Source organism: Pungitius pungitius, chromosome 14 (genome assembly GCF_949316345.1).
Source record: "Pungitius pungitius chromosome 14, fPunPun2.1, whole genome shotgun sequence".
Taxonomy (NCBI): Eukaryota; Metazoa; Chordata; class Actinopteri; order Perciformes; family Gasterosteidae; genus Pungitius; species Pungitius pungitius.
The window spans coordinates 11,495,597-11,519,621 of record NC_084913.1 but is presented as its reverse complement, the minus strand read 5'-3'; the positions used below and the strand labels follow the sequence as shown (position 1 = coordinate 11,519,621).

The window sequence follows — 24,025 nt, the reverse complement described above, 5'->3', positions numbered from 1 at the left end:
TGCAAATGAGATTGATGGGAGCAGCGAGCGAGAACCAAACACTAAAGGTGTGAGCCATAAAACCAAAGCGATGAGCTGAAAGTTAGTGAAACATCACAGAGCTGAAGGGCACTGCGGCGCTGAATGATATTCTTTTGATGTGATGTCCTTAGGGGGTTCATCATCCTCCACATATAATCCCTTGACCCATTGTTAATAGGACAATATTAATTGAAAGTTCAAATATCTAAGGAGATGGTCTTGCACTTATTTGCCCTCTTGCGATTAGATTTGACTAAAGGAGCAGGAGTCTGAACTTGTAAAACTGGCAATTGAAGTGTTTTGCCTCCAGATCAACAGTAGAAGTACGACTTGAGATTCAGGGATGGGTAACTTTTTCTTGGCAAACTGCGGCTGAATGTCTGACTGCACGGCATCTCAATGTTTTGCTGTGACTGTTACGGTACGTTTTTTGTTTTGTTTTTAAAGCGGAGGATTTGCTCTCGCCCCGTCCGGCAACCTGCGACCCAGCAGAAGATGCTACACAAAAGAAAAGAATAGATGTGCGGGACCAAACGTGACTGTGTGTCTAAATAAGCGTTATAGGAGGGTATTACACTTTGCACACGTGGCCCATGTTAAACTCGGCACAGCACCGCAGAGCCTCTCATCAAGATGATGTACAAGTCACGAGGCAACTCCCCCCCTCCCTCCCTCCCTCCCTCCCTCTCACTGCCCGACGCATTCCCGTCTCCTATATTAGATAATGCACAGCCCACCATGTAAAGAGCAATACATTATTCTATTCTTGGTGACAACAGAGGAGAAAGGGGGAGAGAAGGAGGATTATAAAGAGCAGAATGATGAGGAGGCTAATTTAAGCCGTTTGAAAATGCTGGAGAGAGAATAAGAGCAGAGAGAGAGGGGGGAGGGGGGGTTGCAATGAAAATAAGTGTATGTGGTGAGGTGCCAACTGTCGGGAGTTTTAAAATACGTTTATAGGGGAAAGGAAAAAAACAAGTTTTAGTACATGTATTTTGGAAAACCAAATGCCCCCTACATAAATCTCTCCCCAGCACTAATGAACTATTACGATTACCCAGAGTAGACTCCCCGTGTTGACAGAGGCTCCTCAGTCCCAAGGGAGTGAGGGGGGGGGAGATTGAGTTATGCAGCTCCTTCCCTCTCTCCCTCCTCCCCTGCTTCTTTTCTGCCCGTTTCCCACTCATAACCCTCTTTCTCTCACTCAGCCATATGGGGGATGACACGCGTATCTCTCATCCTCTCCCACGGTGCGACGGGGCTGCGCCACTGTTGCGTTCCGCGGGCTCCATAGTTAGCGGGGGCCTGTGGTGATGTATTGAGCGTAATGGCCAACAGTGTTTGTTGAGATTAATTGATACTAATGGCTAACGCAGTTAGCGGTGAGTGATGGCTGCTCCACTGCAGCCATACACGTACACACACACACACACACACACACCGGAGGATTGGACACAAATCAAGTTGCGACTCGGCTTCCACTGCAGCAACGCGCGCAGTCTGTCCTGTCAGCCGCAGAGGCGTGTGAGACAAAAGAGATGTGTGCGGGACCATAAAGCAGCACTTTGGCCACTCGTTAGATGCTTTACTGGTGGCTTCTGTTCCAAATTGTGACATGCACGGTTTGACAGCATAATTGCTTGAAAAATGATCGTTCGAGTTGAATTCATTCTTGAGTATTAGCTCCGTTTATGAAGTGTGGGGGGAGATACATGCACTCACACTTTCACAAGTGAAAGAACAAAAACAAAAACAAAAACGAAGGGAATCATTTAAAAAAGTTTCCTGCACTGAAAAATGAAGATGTGATAGAAAATTGTAAAAAATTGCCAAAGTCAGCATGGCAGTGCATCCGGGATGGCGAACAGGTGGCCGGCAGCTTTAGATAGCAACGTTATGAAAGGAAGTGATGTGAACGTTGCATATGCATGTTGCCAGAGAGAAGATGGAAATATAATCCGTCTTAATTCGTGCTTGCAAAATCCAGACAAGAGATGCCACCTTTTCTTGCCTCAGCATTTTTTTAGCCTCTGCTTCGGAAACAGCACAACTATGATAAAAAGTGCAATAACTCCATTGTCTACACAGTGTTTTTCAGTCGGGATAAAAGGGACCCCCTGTGGGTGTTCTGATGTGTACGAATCAGTTTATATCTTACTGCTGAAGAAATAAATCAATACAACACACAAATGAACCCTTTGAAATCTGTGAATCGCCTGAAATAAAATCACATGAAAAAAACATGGAGATACCAGGCTACAACCACATCTACGAGATCGATAACACATGTAGAGTCTCACGTTGAGAGAGAGTCAGGTTTACTACTTCAGGGGAGGTTTTTGTGAAGGCCTCACAGCCCACAAACGGGAAAAGTCAAGATGTGGATTTTCTTCTAACTTTGGCTGTGGCAGGAAGATTTGCCTGTTTCACTTTTTCAAATCGTCTGATCCTATTGGATCGGAAATGATCGACAGCTTCCTTGGCCACTCAGAAGTAGCTCGGGCAGGAGACACCGGCGTAGAGAGAAAGGAATGGAAAGTCTCCTCCACGAAAGCTCTGCGTTAAGAGAGGATTTGATTTACTTTTACTATAAATGTGTGACAATTACTCTCCTTCAAATACATTTCAACAAAAACATACCAATATTCCTCTAATATGCAGCCTTCAGTTATACTCGCGAGAAATGACAAGCTGTGAATGCCCACCAGGTCCAAACAGAGAGAAAAAGAGAGGGGGGGGGGCACACAAAAGCGATGAGACACCAGTAAAGAAACAACCTGATTAACCACACTTTTCCAGCCCAGATGGTGTTAAGTTTCCTTCCATGTTAATGTTGATATTGTTTTCTTCCCACTCAACGGATCAACCGTGCAGCGTTTTGTCAGAAACCTCATTAGTTCAAGTCACGTCCCCGTTGCACTCCATCATAAACTGATCCTCCTCGCCTCTTGTTAATCACAGAATGGGACTCGACAACTATTTGAAAAAGTACCGATCATTCCCCGAGGATCGGGATGACTCATCCAGTGTGGCTGCCACTCCATCACAGTAAGCTGTCCCTCCTTCTTCTCTCTCTCTCTCTTCCTCCAATCACTTGATCATTGCTCCTCATCAACTCCCCACTCATGACACATTCTCCTCGACTGCGCCCCCCCCCCCCCCCCCCACACACCTCTGAACCGGACCACTGGTCTTGCTTTGCAGAGTGTGAGCCATTGCCGCTGATCTCTTTCAAATGGCTGACGGACAGCCCACGGGGTCGGAGAGGAGGCGGTCTGCTGGCCTCCTCCCGTGAGGTTTTAAACTTTCACACACACACACACACACACTCCTCTTTCACCTCCTCTTTGGAAGCCCAGGAGGTCTAAAATCCCATCATCCCTCCATGTCAGTGTCGCTGCTGCAATCCCCCCCCCCCTTTCCCGCCATTAGCATAATATTCCCATTCCCTTGCCGCCTCACTCCTCCTGCATCAGACAAACTGCTCAGGGAATCATAGGGGAATATTCCCTGCTCATGCTCGGACTAAGTCTTATGACTTTTATCGCAATTAGCTTTGCATTTCATATCTCCCTCCCTCTCTCCCTCTCTCTCTCTCTCTCTCTTTGTGAATAAAATACAGAGTAATCAGATTATTTGGCTGAAAGTAATACGCTTCTGTCAACTTTATTTCGCCCTGTTTTGTTGGTTGATTTCTCTTTCATTTCGTTGACACACTGCCTACGTGAACAAACCAATAGACAGAACCCTCAGTGGCAGCGACCATAACGACCCAGATAATGATCATCCATGCTGGAGTGTCAGTCGGGCCTGGTACCGGGGTACAGGCAGACCAGAGCCTGCAGAGCCGGTGTTAGCGCGTTCTAATTGCCTGAACTCCAGTAAGTGCCTGTGGCGCTCCATCTAAGCAGCTGACTTGAATCCAACTCATCCTCCTGTCAAAAAAAACATAATGAGGCTACACTGAACGCAGCACCACCCGCGACGGAGTAAAAGTCATAATTGATGGCGTTCAATCGAATGCTTTCACTGTGAAGCTGTGGAGATATTAGGCATATTAACAAGATACATGTGCCATTACGGGAAAAAACTGCTGTCTCTAGCTTTCTGTCCCACTGATACATTGCAGTCTTTTGCTTCAGTTTTTGTCTACTCAGTGCATCTGCTTAAATAACATATATATATATATATATATATATATATATATTAAATTGAAAAATACAGGCACTCCAGGCAAATCGTAAAGATAATGCCTTTTTTTTAAATATGCGATTACCACCATGACATTTCTCTAAAAATCAGACCTAAAAGTACCAGATCAAATACTTTTCATAGGAAATACCCGATCTGAATTACTTTTAGTAGCATCTGTTCCATCACTGGACTGATCCAGCTAACCTCCAACCAGCAAGGAGAGGAAAGAGGAAACATGTCCATTACACTGGGTTGTCGGATGTAGACCGTTGCTATGCAATGTCGCCCTCTGTCGGTCACTTATATCGAGCAGTGATTCCCCAGTTTGCAAAAGCACAATAAACACAACTACAAACACACACAAATATGGTTCAAACTGTGCATACAACATTTTCGCAGTGAGGAATAAACAAATAACTATCTCACTTTAGCCTTCCGTGAATTCACCGAAAAGAGTATAACGTTACAAAACTCACAACACTGACCAACTAAAAACGAAAAAGGTATTAACCGGACACGTAAATAACACCTCATCACACAGAGACACCACGGCGACACTACACAGCAGCATCCACAGCAAAGACTCACACGTCAAAACAACAAAGAACACAACTGAGAGTAACTCACAGGTTCGGGGGGTCCCGAGCACCGCGTGGACTGTGCACGCTGGGCAGGGGAGACGCTGAGCAGGTGAGGCGGTGCATTGGTAGGGCGGTGCACAGGTGAGGCGGTGCACAGGTAAGCAGGTCACCGATGTAAAGCACAGGACACCACACGGCGCTTCGTCTTGAAGCATCTCGACGGAGCAGGAGTGCACCCGCCAACAGACCCCCTCAAACACGGTGCAAAACACGAGATGCAAAAATAAACACTAGATCAAAAGTGGGCCACTCTAAAAGCTTATGCATGACGTTAGAAAACCCAAAGTTCTTGTTTAAAGGTCCAAAGTATTTAGTGGAAAACGGGATAATTGATACACACGTACCTGGTGTGTGAAATACAATCTGACCAGCAGAGGGCAGCAGATCTTTGGTTACATTTCATCAGTTTCCAACTTAGTCAGTGAACACTGGATCACTTGGAGCAAGAAAAGGGCAGAGTTAAAAGTGGGTTGTGTTGTTTTCTCCCGTTCCACTTTTTTTGTCTGTATCCTGGTTTCTTATTGGTTTTCATCTTCGGAGTAGTCTGCCCCCCTCTGAACTTTCCCCTATAAAACCAGTGATGATGTGAAAACTTCATTCTTTTGTATTGTGCAGCCCAGCTCAATTGATGGACGTACCAAATTGCAAGGAAAGAAAACAAACCTTGGCACTGGATTAACTTGAATTGAAGGGTTGAACTAAAGTGGAATATCAGTTTTAGAATTGAAGTTGGTCCATTTTTGTTAATCCCCCCCCCCCAAGTGTTTGTACCTGGGATCAGTGGTCGCTACGCACAGTTTGCACCATGGCAAACTCGTGTCTTCAACTGAGCGGCTTCCTCATTAGCTTCCTTGGCTGGCTGGGCGTCGTGATCGCGATCTCCACCAATGACTGGGTGATTATGTGCAAATACGGCTTGAACACATGCAAGAAGATGGATGAGCTGGAAGCCAAGGGACCCTGGGCGGAGTGTGTCATCTCCACAGGACTCTACCACTGTTTCTCCCGATCGCAGATCCTGGATCTCCCAGGTACCGTTCTGTGTGCTTCCCTGCAATAGCGCTGCTGATGTCATCTTCTAGACACATTTCACTTCTTGGCTCACTAGATATCATGCAACTTATTTACAAGATCCGGTTTCCGCCACGTCTCTTGATCACGGCTGTGTTTTGATTTCACAAAGAAATACCAACAAGGCTGAAATATGTGATGGTCTGTCTTTTGCCATTGATATCCCATTTGTTCCACATGCGCTCCTGCAGCCTACATCCAGACAACTCGTGCCCTGATGATCGCAGGTTCCATCCTCGGCCTCCCAGCAGTGGCGATGGTTCTCATGTCCATGCCCTGCATCAACTTTGGCAACGAACCCCAAGGCTCCAAGAACAAACGCACAGTCCTGGGAGGAGTGCTCATTCTCATAGTCGGTAAGAGACTCCACTTTACCTCGTCCGCTCAATGCAGCTGTAAGGAATTAGTCTCCGAGAAGACTGAATGTCCTGGACGGATAAAAGGTAAGGTCAATCAGACACACACACACACACACACACACCAGCTGCTGAGAGCGTAGGGGGTTGGATGTGATTGTCTTCCTCCCCGAGGGTGCACACCCATGCACAACACTCATGTGTGTGTCTGTTCCATTGACCCCTGCCCACCAGTTCCCATCACATTCCTCTCCTCCGCCTACTCTCATCCACACCCTGCCTTTGTTTGAACGACACGGAAACTCACTCCCTGATGTGCTTATGAATAATAACACCCATTAACACCTGCGTCCATCGTTTGACTTCCCCACTGCGCACTTTTCCCAACACATGCATTCCATATGAAAAAGTTTGAGCCTTGGGTTAATAGATTTTCTATTTTGCATTTGTTGTTGTATTTGCAAGCTTGTTGCACAGCAGAATAACAATCATCTCCCCATAATGCCTGCATACTGACAGCACAATTTACCCAGCACCAATTAGTTTGAGGTCAAGTTGAATTACTCTGGTCAATTGTGTCCCCTGAAGCATCAGCCGGGAGACATTCAGTCCACACATTTGGTTATCGGCCTTTCTAGTGCAAATGTGTTTGAATCACGCAGGCAGACAGAAATGTCAGGCAGTTGTTCTGTGTTAACATCAAGCGTCTACTGGCACAAACCCAAAATATACTTACCATGTCCTAGTCAGCGGTAAAAGGATTTAGATATTTGTGTAAGTCTCAGAACAAGCTTCTCTTCAACAGTTCAAGGCTACGTTTATAGAACGTCTTGCTCCTAAATAATATTATTCCACACATTCTTTCTTCCATTGTGTCCTACTGAGGAATAAATCCCACAAAAACTGCTAAAGTTCCACTGACACTGTACTCGGAACAGCATTTAACCGTTCTTGGTATTGCTCATTAAGAATTTGTGTTTTCATTTGCGTTTACATTTTTGGTTTTACTGTCTTTTTGGTCTGCCTATGATGACGAGCAGCATGTGTATGTAGAGAAGGATCCACGTGCACCACACTGTGGTATCTTCTCTTTCAAAGACAGCCCAATGTATTGGAACATCGTTCTTTCATTCATTCGCAGCATTTTACATCTAGTTTACTTTTGAGTCCATCTGTTTCACATTGCTCGTTGCTCTCATTGTGCATCCACAGTTTTATTATTTAATTTGCCAGTCTAACACTGTGTGGTAATACAATCGGTCTCTCGATTTGCACTTTGAATCTGAACTGTTTTTTTGTTTTTTGCTTTGTTTGAAAGTAACCTTTATGTAATATACGTATACAGTGTGTTGCTTTCATTGGCACCGTTCTATAATCCCAAATGTAACTGTAGCGCGTGCTTCTCCTCCAGCACTGTGCGCCATGGTGTCTACAGTCTGGTTTCCCATCGGCGCCCACCAGGAGCACGGCCTCATGTCGTTCGGCTTCTCCCTCTACACGGGATGGTTCGGCAGTATCTTCTGCCTGCTGGGCGGGTGCATTCTTACCTGCTGCTCCTCCGATTCCTCCTCGCCCCGCTCCTACCAGGACAACAATCGTTTCTACTACGCCAAACAGGGAGCGGGGAACCCGCCAGCAGCCCCCTCCTCCAATCACGCCAAGAGCGCCCACGTCTGAGCTTCTGAGGCAGATGTGTAGGGAGCTGTAACTAGTACATGAAGGACGAAACACACGAGCACTCACATGCAATCACATTTACAGGCAAACCTATACCGGGAGACAGGGAGAAACATAAATACACAAGTCCTTGAACGCGCACCCAAACACACAAAAGAGACTTTCACATCCAAGTAAACAAAGACTGTTGGGTGCTGGATTGTTTTGAATCCCAGAGCTCATCTTCCAGCCTCGTCCCAGTTGGGCTTGGTGGGGATCTGCTGTTACAAAGTTGTACACCTGCCTGCAAAAGCATCCTGAGGTCACCATCACCTGAGGCCTCGTGGACTGATTTTTTATATAACTTCTATTTTTCTATTTAGATGCACCTACAGATGAAATCGAGTGTTGATAAATTTGTTTTGTTTTTATTCGTACAATACAATGATCTGTATTGATTAGAGCAGCGTATGACAGTAATATGTTTTGAATTATGTTTATTAACATTGTTTATGTGCATTGATTTTTACTTTAGAGTATTGCTAAACTGGAGCATTTGCCCCTTGAGTGATGGACCTGATTAAAAATGCAGCAGTGTTTTTTCCAGCCACTGCAGGATAATGTGAACATACATTTCAATAGGGAGCTTTAACCAGCAGTGTTATGGCCTGAATACAAGAGTCAAAGAAAATCTTCATCTTTTGTTCATTTCTCACTTATCCAATAGTAACATTTCATAATATTAACACATTTTATGCTACTAACTTTATGCGGCTTTTCCTTATGTATAAATTTAGTTTAGTTTCGTAATGTGATGACTTGAATGTTCAATATCTCAAAAGAGCTCTGAACACAGAGGAAAATTTCCAACTCGGATCTCTGCAGAGGCAATATTATCTGGTTATTTATTGTTTTACTGACGTGCTGTTGTTTAATTTCCTGTAATAAAGACAAAATATGGAAATGTGCTTTTGTTTCAAGACAATACGATTTTCTCATCCCACTCATTACTTCATTTTATTCCACCTGGAAGGTAGGCTTAAATTTGATAGAATGTTGAAGGATGCAGTCATCTAGGCCTGGAAAAAGCTGATTGTCACATTGTTTCTGATACAAATATCCTATTGTGAATCCGGGCGTGGGAAATGTTTCCATGTTTGTGTTAATAAAACCTGAGAACAGTGAGAAAACGTGAATTGTTTATAATGCGTCATGTCTGTAATTGGACACAGTGACCTTCAGTTAGTTCGGCACAGAGCAGCCGGCCTCAAACACACACACACAATATGCAGCAAAGAAGTATAATTGTGTCCAGTGTGTGTCTGTCTGTGTCTGTCTGTGTGCTCCTCCTCTCCTCAAGGTCACAAAGCCCTACACAATACTTTGGAAACAACAGGTGCCATCTCATTGTTCTCAGCTTATCTTCACACACACAGCTATATGTCCTTGTTTTGACACATCATTCTGTCATTCTGTGTATTTCCTGACACATCTGTGCGTGTGTGTGTGTGTGTGTGTGTATGTGTGTGTGTGAGAGATCATTCTCTGAAATGTGATTCCAGGCCAAAGCCCTTCAGTTCACAGGTGGCCAGCAGGAGAGAAGCAAACAAGCGAGCTGTCCTGTAAAATATATGTTACAATATGATGTGCTAAGTGTCACTACCACAACTTGTTTATCAAATAATATCACTTAATTTGAGGACTGTTGAATATTTCTGCTCCGGGATATTATCACAAACCAATAGTAATACACTGTGATTTTCCCACCTTTTCCGGCAAATCATTTCCTTGATAAATTATGTTTTTTATTTCTCAAGTTTACTTGTTTCTTTTCTTTCTTTTTGTGTATGTTTCTGCACAGGAGGAAGTTTGAAGAACACTGGAGTTTAGATTAAGTACTGAAGCAGGCTTTTTGGCTACCATATAGCTCAACAGCTCCAAATGTACATGCAACCATTCAACATCTGGACCCCTTTCCAAGTTAAATATGTAATAAAAAAATGAGCACGCCTCTTGTATTTCCAATAAATAGCTTTCATTGTTGCATTGAAGCAATACCAACAAACTCAGCAAGAAACAGTGCACAGGCGCAAAATAACCACACACATGGAAGAAACCATTACAAAATCAACATAAAAAAACCAACTACGATATACAGCTTTGTGCCAAAATATACAGAAGAGTAAAAGGAATATCTATTTGTTTGCGAGAGCAGCCAATTTCAACAAGTCAGACACACACTGACTGGACACAGAGCACAGGAACAACACGCCCCGAAAAAAACAAACAGTAAAAGCAGCCGTGGCAATATTTCATTACGCTTGTAGCTCAGCCTTCATAGAATCGTATTAAAATAGCTTCTGCGTGTTTTCTGTAGTACGGCTACTCCTAAACCTTCTGCGGTCCTTTTGACGTCTACAGCAACCATTTTGAAATCCTTCAAAGGAAAGGATTAAGTTTTATAAATGAGCGTTTTCATTCTAAAGGCTACGGTTGTTAAAAATATATTTTAGCAGTTTCTCCCAGGCCTCCTCGTGATTAAACAATAACACAGGAAGTGAAAATTGATAACCACCCAGCTTTGTTGCGCACACCTACCCATTGAGGACCTGTAGTTGGGAGACGGCTATAGAAAAATAATTTTGTTTTGCCGCGTTGCACTTTTTCACTGCTGGACAAACTGGATCTGCTGCAATCAATGACTCCTACACGAATCATTTCTATGAAATACTTGGGTTTTTCAGAGAGGATCATTGCCCGGTGGACTAAAGCCACTGTAAGAAAAGGAAAGCGTCTCGTTGGGGTGAACCGACATTAGAAGAATGCCAAGAAAAATGGTTATAGCTCTGTTGTTAAGTGCTCACGGTGTAGAAACTACCGTCTCCCGTGTGTGAAAAGTAAACAAACGTGGTGGACTTTGGCTTGCAGAGGTGGTGGCTGAGAGTAGGGAGGTACAGGCAGTAGGCATACTGTAAGTGGCTCAGGCAAGACAAGAGAGGGTTTTGCTACATGTTCCGCTCCTTTCTCAAATAGAGCCCGGCTCACACCTGCATGGGGAGATAACTGCATGCTTCTAGATACAGGAGAGTTTTTGGAGAATGCTCCTCTTTTAGCTCATAGACCGTTGGAGAAGTAATCTGGATACAAACGGAAGGAGTCTGCGGTGAATACAACAGCGTTGGGATCACTTCACCGGAAAGGTGAAGGCCTACGTTCACGGGTACAAGAACTAAGCCTGCATCCCTTGTGGATTTGTGTCCTGTTGTGTGTTGTAGCGCTCAATCACCACATGCAAGTACAACATTTACAGTCCGGGCCTCGTGCATGAGGGCATGCGACACACTCACCAGACGGTCACGTTGAGGCGCAGGCATGGACACACACACGCACACACACTTGTATGCATACACACTTAGAGCATATAATATAGTACGTTGACTGTACAGTCCAGTGTCAGAGTGGCAACGTCTGAATCTGCAACATTGTTATTGAGCTTTGAATGCAAAACGGCTGAGTAGTTTTGGTGGATTTTGGCTGTGTGGTAACACAATGGAAATATAGTGGATGTGTGGATGTCTGGGAGATTTAAAGTGCAAATGTTAAGGATGTGTTAAGGGTGTGCTGGTTTTTTTCTCCAGAATCCTTTCATTAGAAAGAACACTGAAATTGGACAATTCTGCAAAGGCTGCTATGGCTTACAGGGCAACTGTAACTGTACTGTCCTTAAGTTATTGGCTATAATCACTTCTTCCAACACTGAGCTTTGTGTTTCTTTCTGCTAAACATATTCTACATCCACATTGGAATCCCTTCCTGCATGTTTGATGGATTACTAAACTATGGTTACGGTTAGGCAACTCACATGTATAATAAAAAACCTAAAGGAAAGCTTAACACCAAAATCCGTACTTTATCCTTGTGATATTTTCCGTAAACGTTTAATTTAAATTGAAATATATTAAGTTTACAAATACTGGAGTCAGCTTGTAGGATATACACTATTTCTTACTGCACCACCCAGCTTTCCAGAAAAGACAAAGTTAGCTTCAGCCAATCAGGTCTCTGATGAGAAGTTGTCTTCAAAACCTCAAAACCTTTAAGTTCCACTGCATCACAGAAAGGAATCGCCCGACTTGCTGCATCAGCGAGATGCAGAATTGTCCGATATGAGCACAATTTCTCAGAATATTGGGCTGTGTTTTGGGACGGTATCAAAATCATTTAACTAATCGACACCAAAGGGTCATCACTACATGAAGGAGTTTGGAATTATGCGGGAGGAGGGGAGGTCGGGTTGGGGTTTAGCGTGGCGTCCTTAGATTTAGTGCATTAGACAAATAAGGCTTCCCTGGAAGGGACAGATGCAGCAACAGGGGGGCAAGAGGGAAGGGTACAGGTAAGGACCATCAGGGCATACAGCAGCAGCTATTGTAGAAGTGCCCCCACCCTAAACATCATAACACAACAGTGTTTATTTGGTGTGTGCCGAAATCCCTTAAAGGGACACGAGTGCATACATTCTTAGTACAAAATCAAACCTCAAACCCTGGCAGCATTAGTGTACAGACACGCCGAGCTCTGAGGATTGATTGATTTGATAGATTTTCACAAAATGTTCTTAGGGTTGCAGCAACGCTGTAGATAACATGTAAAGAGCGGGGCTTCAACACTAGCTGCAAGAAGAGGTATATGAGCAACAGGGAGGGTGGCTGGACTAGATTAGATCGGGATCTGGTATGAGCCGAACCCCTGTGAGACGACTAAATTCTTGAATGACGAATCAGAAGGGAGATCGCTGTCACCCTGAAGTGATAAAGGAGCTAATGTATTGTCAGGCCAACCAGTCTAAGCTCTATCACTCGCAAGTCAAGAGTGGCAACTCCATGCTGACAGTGACTGATGAATATCAAGAGAGTGGTGAGGTAGGAAGCAGATGAAGGACTTGTGGGGCTGGAGGAGCAAAGTAGAGGGTCGAAAAAAATGAAGAGAAGAAAGAAAGATGTAGGAGTTGAAAGCAAAAAGGGGAGAAAAGGGGATACATGGAAGAGAAGGGATTGTACTTCAGTTCACACAATGTAGGAGTTAAACCATAACTTATTAACAACGCAGTTGTTTTTAGTTAGGGAGTTATTGGCGTGAAGAGGGAGGTTGAAAGCCACACCCATCCGCAGTGTAATTAATGCTTCATTTGGACTGTCCTTCCACAAAAACTGAAATAAGCTCCTCCGATATCTTAAAAACAATGTCAGTAACTAAATAGTTGGTTTGCTAAGAAAAATCAAAATATTAAATCCCAACAACTATTCAAATCAGAAAAAAACATGCAAGGACTGCATCAACGTAGACACAAGCATACAGAAAGATACAGAAGTCTTTCATCACAATAAACCAGGTGGGTTGTCATTAAGATTCAACCTCTACCTCCTCTGTGGTGTCACACTGAACCGTGAGCGGCTTTGTTGCGAGCGGATTGTTTTTCAGCTTCATGCTGGGGTAAAAACAAAAAAAATCTATATACAAATACACGTTAAAACAACCTGAAGAACACACTTTATATCTACACACACACACACACACACACACACACACACACACACACACATATGGACATATGTATCCGTTTAAAAGGGGGTGTTTGATTGCATATACATCCTTAAACACACACACACAAGCCAAATTAAAGTAGAAAATAGACATAATCAATAACTCACATACACATACACATAGTAGATGAAGGCACTATTGCAAGCAAAGTCCAAGTACTATTTGTGACATAAAACATCAACAATCCTTTCCCAATGCAGTCCCGGATCCCTTGGGCTAGATGTTAGGAGCGAGGGTTTTAAAGACAAAGCAATGTTTTAAATATAAATACGTTGTCTTTTTGAGAGCACAAGTTGCATATTTCCTGTCTGCTGAAAAGAAAATGAGCAGCGAAGTGTTCATAGGAAACAGCCCGGGTTTGGCATGCTGTCATCTTGCATCCCGTCTGCTCGCGGTGAAACAGGATGAGAGGTGCTGATTCGTCTCTATTTTGCTCATCACCTCCTCCCCTCCTATATCCCGTACATTTTTAGATAAACAGTTCATGGATTGCTCAAGAAACAAGGTCTCATGGTTTACAGGGCATGCAAGCCAATTTCACCCTGTGCAATGTCCGCACTTTTCTATCTGGTCTTTATTTGGGGGAGATGTGGCCTCCAGTGAGTGAATAACAATTGACGGTGACTAGACACTAGACCTTGACGTCCTCGTTTCACCCGTGTGAGCTGCGGGGGCCGAGCTCGGTGGAGTTAAGTGGATCAAAAGCCGTTCCACTGCCAAGAAACTATCTAGCCCAAGGGTTAAACGAACAGACAAGTACACACACACACACACAAACATACATGCAAGCATGCACACACACACGCACGCACGCTCACACACAATCACTCGTGCACTCACACTATTGTTCCCCTCCCGTTCCCCAGGCAGCAGACAAGGCAGTACATTCAGGATAACACAGAGTCAGTCCCTTCAGAGATCCATCGGATCCTCCTCCGCGAGCCCGTGATTGGCAATGGTCCTGCCTGCACCTTTTGCTGGCGCCCCGTCACTTTCGGGCTTCACCGCGGGGGGCTTGGTGGGCCCCGATCCTCCAGCCGGCGCGCCCCAGGGGTCGGCGGCAGGTGGGTCGAAGTCGTTGTCGAAGCCGCAAAATCCTTCGTCCACGCCTTGGTCATAGCGCTGGTAGGTGGAGGCGTGCACCTCGTTCTCTCTGGCCGTGATCTCCAGCGTGCTGTGCCACATGCCGTAGCCAAAATAGATGAGGACACCTGGAGGGACAGTATCGGCATAAACAAATGCATAGCCAATGCTCATGGTACTGGGCTTAAAAACTAGTTGCTAATGCGTTTGCAAAAGAATAAAGTGTCATCTTAAAAACGATTCATCCTACAGTCAGAAGAATACCAGTTTGCGTGCGAGCAAAAACAGCTGTGCTGGTTATTAATTCTGTCTTTATAGAAGCAGTAAAAATAAGTAAAAGTGACGCAATGGTCAACGCATTTAAACACAGATGTACAATACAGACTTCCCGTTTCTATAAATAGAAGAAACAAACAGCCGCTATGAGAGACCCACATTAGATTAGACTGACTCGGTCGTTTCAAGGGTAATGCAATTCATCGTTGAAACAGTTCTGTCTGGGAGGACAGTGATGACACAAACCCCGTCTTAAGATCCAGCCATGAAACTACACAAAACCTAATGCAGGACAAACTATCTATAATTGAGGTGGCGGCTTACCCACGATGCACCAGATTGAGAATCGTATCCATGTGATGGCTGACAGTTTAAGCATGAGGTAGATGTTGACCAGCATGGCTGAAGCAGGTACGAAGGGCACACAGGGCGCCATGTAGGGCAGCCGCTTGGGGTTCTCTGGCTGCTGGAGGATGATGATGACGAGCAAGGAAAGGAAGATGATGAAGAAGATTAAGAGCAGCAAAGCCCACCAGCGACCCTCCGCAATACTGCTCGCGCCTGAGGAAACAATAAAATAAAAAGGAGACAATTCATTTCTGGTTAGATTATACAGGAAATACCTGTCGGAGCGTGGTCACTGGTGCCTCACCAAAAATGATGAAGGAGCAGAACGCAAAGATGGAAATGAAGAGGAGCAGCACACACACGGTGACGGTTTTCCCCGTGGCTGGGGTTGGCCGGTCCATCTTTCCCGGGAGGCCCAAGCGGATCCTCAAGGTGTAGTAGCGCGGTCCAATGAGCTTCTTCAACCGGCGGGACACCCCGCCCTCTGACTCCTCCGCTTCAATGCCGGTGGTCATGTCCACCGTGCCGTAGTTCGGGTGGCCGGCAGTGTAGGTGTTTTTATCGGGTTTGCCTATCAGCATCTCGTTGTCGCCCAGCGACGGCAGGTTCTTGGCTCCGCAGGTGTTGGTGGCCGGACCTCCGTACTCATCGGCCTCGCTGGTCGGTGAACAGGCGTCCTTCTCGCACTCGGCCAGGACGCCCTCCTTTCTTTTGTTGTTCTGCTCCTCGGACAGGAAGTTCACGAAGCCGTGGATGTCGCCCTCGGGTTGGTAACGCAGGAGGAGTACACACAAGCTGACCTGCAGGACAGGAAGGGGTACAGTTCGTTTTTCTTTAAGGAGCAGAAGGACGCCTTTGTCACAAATACGTGATTTTCTTAGGACCCACTTATTTATTTGATTTAATTCTACTGATATACTGGTATCTGATAGGCTAACAGCAAAGACTTAACATTTGGGTAGTTTACTGCTGTTGCATAATTCTGTATGATGTTGGAGTGATTCGTTTTCCCTGCGTTCCCCTTGCTGTGCACATTAATTGAACACTCCTTCAAAGAGCAGAGCCTTTTGGGCCAAATCTGAGGAAGGAAATTATTAATTGCCGCAAATGTAAACTCTTAAATAAATCTCTTAAATATATTGAGCTAGAAATAGAATCTCGATGGTCGATGGTTACATGAACCCTGCAGGTAACCATATTGTCCACCTAGCTGTGTATCATTACCATCGTGTTCATCATGATCAACTCACCAGGGTGTAGGCCAGCAGGGTTCCTATGGACATCATCTCTATGAGGTCTCTGAGACTGACGAGGAGGGAGAGCAGGGCAGCCAGAAGCCCCGACACCACACAGGCAACCGCCGGGGTCTCTGTGTATGAAGACACATTGGCCAGGAACCTAAAACACACACAAACACAAAAAGGAGTTGATTGAGACTCAACATGTCATTTAGATTGACGAGAAAAATAATGAGTACTGAATAACTGTGTGGACTGACTTAAACAGCAGGCCGTCCCCCGCCATGGCATAGATGACCCTGGGCAAGGGGAACAGGGACCCCAGAAGGGACACAGTGAGTCCAGCTATGGAGCCAACCGCCACAATATACTTGGCAAACATACAGCCATGCACGGCAAACATCTCCATGAGCGGGGCGTCTGCGTCGATCTCGTTGTACGGCACCATTAGAGTCAAGATCACAGACACCTGGATGAAAGGGAGTTGGATAGAAAAAGGTTTTTTAATAAATAAAGAGTTCTTTGATGCAAGACCAGAATATCAAAAAGCTAACCTGGTGTTCAGAAGAAATATTGCAACGTTTCTGTAGAGATGAGCTAGTCAACAAATGTGCTCTCAGTGAAAAGAGCATATTTATGTAGCTTGATTTAAGGCCACTTAAATGCGGGTCCAAAAGAAATGCAGGTCCAAAAGAAATGGATCTTCTTGAACATTTCCAGGGTTAGAAATTTATTTTGAAATTGCAGTGTGCAAAACTGGGCAAACTTTCTCTGCTGGCGAAGATCAAATGATCTTCGGATCAAACGCTCCATTAACGCTATTCTAATGAGCCTTGCAGACTCTTTGATGACAGACTAGCTTCACGCGTAGCGGTGTTCGTTAGCAATGCTTCTCTCCCTCTGTGTGTGCGCAATTTTGACCTCGCGGCTGACGTGTGAATTCATGCAGTGCCATCTGTCACGGCCACTGTGCTGCGAAAGCGAAAGGGATTTGTTCAAACAGATTTCAGAAAAAGAGAATAACCGGGGAAAAAAAAGGCTTAACATCCCAGAGAGGAATTTATATAGATAATTTTGCTCCTGCTGTAGTAGCCTGGTGCCCTCTAACCCATTAGTCCAATCTGGACACTGCATTTGTCTGTGTGTAGGAAGGAGTCAAAGCAGGCTGCACTAATCTAGAGGGAATCCTATAACAAATCCCGATTTAACATATTTGTCTGAGAGAGCTTGGAAACCGCCTCCTACAGGGCTTCACATTCATGTTACTCCCCACCGGGGATGAGGGGTTCCCAACGTCTCTTGCCACCTGAGAAAAATATGATGTACTAATGTTCACTTAATAGCATGGATTTGAAGCACGGGAGTACTGAACGAAGGTCTCATTTGGTTGAAAGCGTTTGAAGTTACACTTTCTCCCTCACGCTGACTGTGAGAAAGTTCAAATGCAGATGGAGATTAAGAGAAGCCGAGAAAATAGATGAAGGGGAAGGGTTATGTGGAGAAATATATGCGACTGGTGGAGAAAGAGAAAGACGAGGCGTTCAAAGTTGTTGCAAGCTTTGGCCCAAGGCAATGTCGAAAACCCGCCCTCCTGATAGGCCACTTTTATACTGTACCCATAGCAACAACCATCCAGCACAAACGTGTCAATGTCAGAAATCTGGTAGGTTGAGTGAGATGAATTTGTTAACATTAATAGTGAGAAACACACACACACACACAGTTAACTTAGATTAACAGTTCCACTCTGTATTCACAAGTATGTTGATAAGCCCTTGAAGGCACCGCTAAAGATAATACATGAAGATAAAGAAGAATGAATATACAAGCAAATATTGATCTTAGCAGATAAACATTGGAAAAGGACCAGAAGGTGTGCTCAAATTCAGTTCTTGTTGTGTTTCTACAACCGATGAAATACAAACTGTGATATGCTGCCTGTTATCATATTCATCATTGAAATAAAAATGATATTTTATGGAATTGGGAATGCTTACAAAGGGAAACAAATGGCGCAATAATTAGTCATGTTGGTGCACATATATTTGCAGGTCTGGGGTTCTCATGGGTCAAACTCACAGAGACGTAGGCAGTGAGGCAGGTGATGAGCGAGGCAGTGATAGCATAGGGGATGGAGGTGTTGGGACTCTTGGCCTCCTCTCCTGTTGTAGCAATTATGTCAAATCCAATGAAGGCATAGAAGCAGGTGGCTGCGCCCTGCATCACCTGGAACAGAGCACAAGAGTGATTAACGTAAAGATATAGCAGATCAGTTCTCAATCAAGCCCTGCTTACTTGGGAATCATTGTATTTGTGTGTGTGTGTGTGGGTGCGGGCTTACCCCCGACCAGCCGAAAGGCAGGAATCTGCCATCGTCCCAGTTCTCCCCGTTAACGAAGAACAGCCCAGCGATCATCATGAAGACCCACACCATGAGGTTGATGACGTTCAGCACGTTGTTGAAGCCCACAGAGTTCTTCACTCCCAAAGCAACGATGACGGTCACCAGCAGCGCTATCAGCAGCGCCAGCAGGTCCGGGTACGACTGCTCCCCTTTACCTGCAGGAGTGCCGCACACATGTTATGGTCATTCGCATTTTACACTGTGAAATCCAAGCAGAAACAGTTTAAAAGCTCGTTTCCAACACAGTTTGATTGATTGAACAAACTGAAACCTGTAAGGAAGGCAGTGAAATGAAAGCTTTGCTCACAATGACTTGACTTGACTGTGTGTTGACATGATTTGCAAAGTCAACATAACTGTTAAAGTCAGGTTGAGCAAACTGTCAACCACTAATGTTTGAATGCACTTCACACAGAGACATTTTGAGCTAAATTTCACACTTTCCCTGTGAGGAGGGGACCAGACGTTGATCTCCATCAGGGAGAGGAAAACATTCACTTTGTATTAGGGCGCAGCACGGCGGGCCACGCTGCTAGTCATGTGACCACTAACAACGCTCTGACAGTGTCCAACAGGAAGAGACTGTCAGGGCGGTGTCTCCCAGATCCGATATAGTGTTACACCACATTAGCAGGCCTTCCCCTCATGGTTCGGTTTAGGACCTGGAAAACTGTGTTTGGGAGGGTCAGTTAGAAATCCAAGATGCAACGGTCACCCTTCCTTTCCAGAAAGACATGATTTCCAGGGTAAGCCGTGAAACGTTGTTTCAGTGCTCAATGGAAAGAAAATAATCTTGTACATGGATCATTTCCCGGATCATGTTCATTTTTTTTTCAAGCGAGCCACTGTCCAGGACTGATATAATAATATTAAAACCCCTTTTTATGACACTGAGGACAAGCAATAGAAACATTATTGCAAGAACACAGACCAAATGAAAAGAGTTGATTAAATTGGATTGTTGAGGGTCAACAGATCAGCATAGCTGTCAGTCAATCCAGGAAAACTCCCCAACGCAAGTAAGTAAGCACGTAAGTATTTGATCAAGAACCATCTCTGACCCTCTTTTGGAGGCAGGGGGAGAAACGCGGATCCTTTCTTCAGAGAGGTCACTCTGGTGAAGGCCTGATCAGGTTTTAATGCAATCCCGGCTTTATCTGATAGATGATAAGCTGCAGATAGAAAGTGTGAAAGTGAAAGGCTCCAATTCCGAAAACACCTTCTAATGGCTATGAACAGCCCACACAATGTGTCAGCTATTTCCAAGTTATTTGAGTATATTTCCTCAGCAGGGAACACAGGAAATTGTAAATTGTCTTAGGTTTCTTCCTTCACATGCTGACTTTCTATAATGAAACAGCATGAGTTCCTTAAGCGACCACTAGTGTATTACTGACAAAAGAAATTCAAATCATATTATTCCAAACCCTGTAACTAAAACTCACAATAACTCGGTTTCAGAAACAGATTGGAATAAATCTCAAAATAACACCTTCTGTCCCACTCACCCAGGCCCCTCAGCGTTCCAATGTGTGAGATCATAAAGTTGCTGATGCTGTGATTGGCAAGTGAGTCAGCCATGCTGCTGAGAGCCGACGCCCCCGCCGCGGTTCCGATCAGATACTCCAGAATCAAGTTCCAGCCGATGAAAAACGCCACGCACTCCCCCACGGTCACATAGCTGTAAGTGTAGGCTGAACCTGTGGTCTTAGGCACCCGCACGCCAAACTCTGCATAACACACCCCTGTGGGACAAGAGGGAGACAGACAGACGCTGACACGCGTTCATAACAGGGATATGACTGTAGTGTCGTGTGTGTGAGGCTGAGTTGAACTTTTGGCCGGTGCATGAAAGCATTACTCAAATACCCCTGAGGGCCTTTTAGATTACAGCTTGGTGGCATTATGGCATCTTTGCCCTTGTTCGAGGTGCATAGAAACATATACATTATACTGTATCAGTGTAATGAGGATGAGTGAGACAGTAACCTTCATTGGGAGGCCTTTACTGTTTTTATCAGCCTTGTGTGTCCGTGTGTGTTTGAAGGAGTAAAAGTTTGTTGAAGCTCAATTTAAAATAGCAATGGCTTGGAAATCCGTTCACAGACGGATCGAACAGTGCCTCACACTAGAGAAACTTAGCTAAAGACTTTGTTGTAACCCTGTAGCCTTTAGTGTTTAGGGTGCATTTTAGTTTCGGGTATCTGTGATTGCACATATCAGCATTTTATTTTTTCAGTAATGAACAAATCATGCCACTGATATTTATACTTGCTTATATCTACTTTCAGATGTGCCTTGTTTTTGTTTAGTTTCTTTGTTGTTTGTGTAATGTGAAGAAAACAATTAAAATATTCATTAAAAAAACAGTTACACAATAAATACTATTTATATACTAAAAAATGTTTGTTTAACAGCAGAAAGTAATTTCTAGCTGTGTCTCAAAGTCGAAAGGCTGCATCCTTGTAGCCTCCAGCCTTCAGCGGCCTTCACCTGGGCCGCATAGGCTCAACCCAACGGTCTCTGAAATAGGACGGTCTGGCCTACGGGGGGACTTCCTGCGTGCGTCATCAGCATTACCTCCGCTGCTCCCGTTGCCTAGCAACCTGCTGAGCTTAACAATAAAAGCCTTAAAGCCCGAAAAACAGATAAAGTACAGTTAAAGAAGTTACTTTTTGAAGATAAGCTGATATATTTCAGGCTGAGAGAAGAACATTTTCTGGTTATTTAAAATAAAAGTTAATGTATAATACTTTATAATTCATAATTACTTTCAGCCCAAAGTAATATTGCAATCTAAAGGCAGAGGAGATTCCATCAATGTTGTCAATAAAAACCACAGCAGGACGGAGTTAACTTTATCACTAAGAGCAGTTTGCTGGGATATGCTGGGCCACAAAGGATAGATCCGATGTGTCCTCCAAATCGGCTCCTGGAGGGCTGCGTCCCTCGGCCGCGTTCGGAGGAGGCGACGGGATGGAGCCGCGCCCTTAAGGATGCAGCCTAGCGACCTAGCACAGCTATTGTGTGCGTTGGCTCAAGTCTCACCTGACAGTATGGAGGCCACAGCGGCGATAATGAAGGACACAATGACCCCCGGGCCGGCCATCTCCTTGGCGACCAGCCCCGAAACCACGTACATCCCTGTCCCGACGCAGCTGCCCACGCCCAGTGACACCAGGTCCACCGTGGACAAGACCCGCGCCAGTCTGGTCCCGTGTGCGCTGGTCCCCGACACGGCCGAGTCCAACATGGACTCCACGGGTTTGGTCCTCAGGACGCGGGACGTAAAGGTGTTCCATGTCGAGCGCCATTGTACCCTTCGAGGGTCTAGCTTCCCCACCAGACTGGTCATAGTGAGAGCTAAAGGTCAAGGGCCAGAATCGAAGGGAAGATTGACACGAGGATTCCTTTTGTTTTCTTGTCAAAACAATGAGGACTGTGGAAGAAGATAATATCTCAATCCCAGTATAGATTCAGGAGAAGATCTGGTGTCGTCTTGCTGGCTGTGCTGCGATATCTCCTGGATGTCCCGGTTTAGAGGAATGTCATCGTAGCTGTTCCCCACATCGTGAGAAAGTTATCTGAAAAACACAGGGCGAGGGTTATTGATTTCTGTAGCATTGTCCAGCACGTTGCCTTAAAATACTCCTCACACAATGCTTACTGCCCTACATGCCGAGCCACAGGAGCCCAGCGGTGGATTACACATTTTTCCACAAATGAAGCACACCTGAGTGAGGAAGCAGCTAATTATCTATCAGTCCTCTTCCTGTAGCCTTGTTGCTATAGTAGCCAAAGTCTTCACTGACGACAAAAGAGGGAAATATTTGTTTTGTTTTTTGAGAGGGAGCAAAGTGTGTTATCGTTGAAACAATTCAAATCAAAATATGTTTTGCACAACTCAAACAGCAGAGGCCTTTTTACACTTTTCAACCGTGTCTCCGATGTCATACATAAAACTGCTGTTAAAAAGGGAGCTATTATAGTCATCAATTGGAGCTTGACCCACCTCTCTCTCTCTCAGCAGCGGTGAACTAACGCTCACCGTTCATCCACTTTGAACAAATAGCGCAAGTTGCTGAACAAACACACACTCACGTACGGCTCACTCACTTTGCCTCTCGGCTATAATATGAGCCACTCAAATGATGGCTGCAATTACGCAGCTGTTTAACCAGACGGGGCCGCAGGCCGCTGTTGTCGCAGCACTTAGTGGGAGTTGGAGTGTGTGCAGAAGTAGGAGAGGCTCACAAGGTGATTTAATTTGTGTGTGCTGGTGAGTGTGAGGTGGAGCGGGTGGGGTCTATTAACCCGTCACAAGGCCAACTCACAGGCCTGTATCAAGAAATGAAATTCACAAAGCAGCAAAGAAGTGGGGGTTTCAATTCTACCTGTGATTTTCCTACTTTGACTTGAAGACAAATGGGCCTCATCTTCTGACGCTTTCAGTTTACCTGAGCTGCAGGTTTCGTAAATACATTTCACAGCGTGCGCTTTCTGCGGGTTGGCCGTGGTGCTGAAAACGCTACGTATTCAAATGTACGTGAGGCCCAAAATGTCTGCTCCAGAGGCAGAACCGGGCTCCCTTAAGATGGTTTGTCCCGAGCAATGACCTTCATCAACAGGGGCAGGACGTTGAGCTGCAAGCTACTGCCAGCTGGGCTTTATCCATTGAATACATACATTTTTAATTGTGATATTCCTAAATTCTTCCACAGGTAGAAGGTGTTTCTGTTTAATTCAGAAGCTGATAGAGTTCAGAGGGCTGCACTGGTTTCCTCAAGGTAGAGAGCCAATGTTTTTTTTTCTAGACAATTCTGGTGGAAAATAAAAAAAGTTTATTTTTCAGCAACATTATGAGTATGTGTATGTGTGTGTGTCCAAAAAAAACCTCATCAGCTTTAATTGGAGACACTAATAACTATGCACGTATCCAATCCCATTAAGCAAACTCATTTTAAATAAGTAGCAGCTTGGGACAAAACGCTCTCTGTTTTTTAGATTGCTACGTTTAGATCTGCATTGAGGAGTGCACGCACAGAGATCTTCATCTTCATCATTTCACAAATCAAATCACGCAAGCAGCTTGTTTTTCAACACGCATGTGACACTCTCACATTCTGTGGCTAG

General features: G+C 44.8%; 3 protein-coding genes across 6 annotated transcripts in view; 1 reads left to right on the top strand and 2 right to left on the bottom strand.

Moving 5' to 3' along the window:
* The window catches only part of LOC119227235 (glutamate receptor ionotropic, NMDA 3B-like), an 84,625-nt gene extending 79,460 nt beyond the window's left edge, over positions 1 to 5,165 (bottom strand). The window contains exon 1 of the mRNA XM_062557260.1: positions 4,843 to 5,165. The gene's annotated coding sequence lies outside the window, so the exon portion shown is untranslated. The remainder of the gene's footprint in view (positions 1 to 4,842) is intronic.
* A 148-nt stretch (positions 5,166 to 5,313) lies between these two features.
* Positions 5,314 to 8,907, top strand: cldn11a (claudin 11a). Its single transcript, XM_037485843.2, has 3 exons — positions 5,314 to 5,887; positions 6,119 to 6,283; positions 7,695 to 8,907. Exons 1-3 carry the CDS (start codon positions 5,662 to 5,664, stop codon positions 7,958 to 7,960), a joined length of 657 nt encoding a protein of 218 aa, XP_037341740.1. The 5' UTR covers positions 5,314 to 5,661; the 3' UTR covers positions 7,961 to 8,907.
* Positions 8,908 to 9,952: 1,045 nt separating this feature from the next.
* The window catches only part of slc7a14a (solute carrier family 7 member 14a), a 43,130-nt gene continuing 29,057 nt past the window's right edge, over positions 9,953 to 24,025 (bottom strand). For all 4 annotated transcript variants that reach the window (XM_037485836.2, XM_037485837.2, XM_037485840.2 and 1 more), the window contains 9 exons: positions 21,941 to 22,476; positions 20,401 to 20,637; positions 18,830 to 19,047; positions 18,568 to 18,714; positions 16,749 to 16,957; positions 16,501 to 16,648; positions 15,555 to 16,050; positions 15,227 to 15,463; positions 9,953 to 14,754 (listed from right to left, as the gene is read on the bottom strand). In XM_037485836.2, the coding sequence (XP_037341733.2) occupies positions 14,456 to 14,754; positions 15,227 to 15,463; positions 15,555 to 16,050; positions 16,501 to 16,648; positions 16,749 to 16,957; positions 18,568 to 18,714; positions 18,830 to 19,047; positions 20,401 to 20,637; positions 21,941 to 22,247 (2,298 nt within the window). In that variant the 5' untranslated portion in view covers positions 22,248 to 22,476 and the 3' untranslated portion in view covers positions 9,953 to 14,455. The remainder of the gene's footprint in view (positions 14,755 to 15,226; positions 15,464 to 15,554; positions 16,051 to 16,500; positions 16,649 to 16,748; positions 16,958 to 18,567; positions 18,715 to 18,829; positions 19,048 to 20,400; positions 20,638 to 21,940; positions 22,477 to 24,025) is intronic.

What these genes read in the sequence shown, in the direction of transcription:
- cldn11a (XM_037485843.2), top strand. Translation starts at nt 5,662, where the DNA reads ATGGCAAACTCGTGTCTTCAACTGAGCGGCTTCCTCATTAGCTTCCTT. An exon ending in GCAGATCCTGGATCTCCCAG is followed by an intron (nt 5,888 to 6,118) that starts GTACCGTTCTGT and finishes GCGCTCCTGCAG; the next exon opens with CCTACATCCAGACAACTCGT. An exon ending in AGTGCTCATTCTCATAGTCG is followed by an intron (nt 6,284 to 7,694) that starts GTAAGAGACTCC and finishes CTTCTCCTCCAG; the next exon opens with CACTGTGCGCCATGGTGTCT.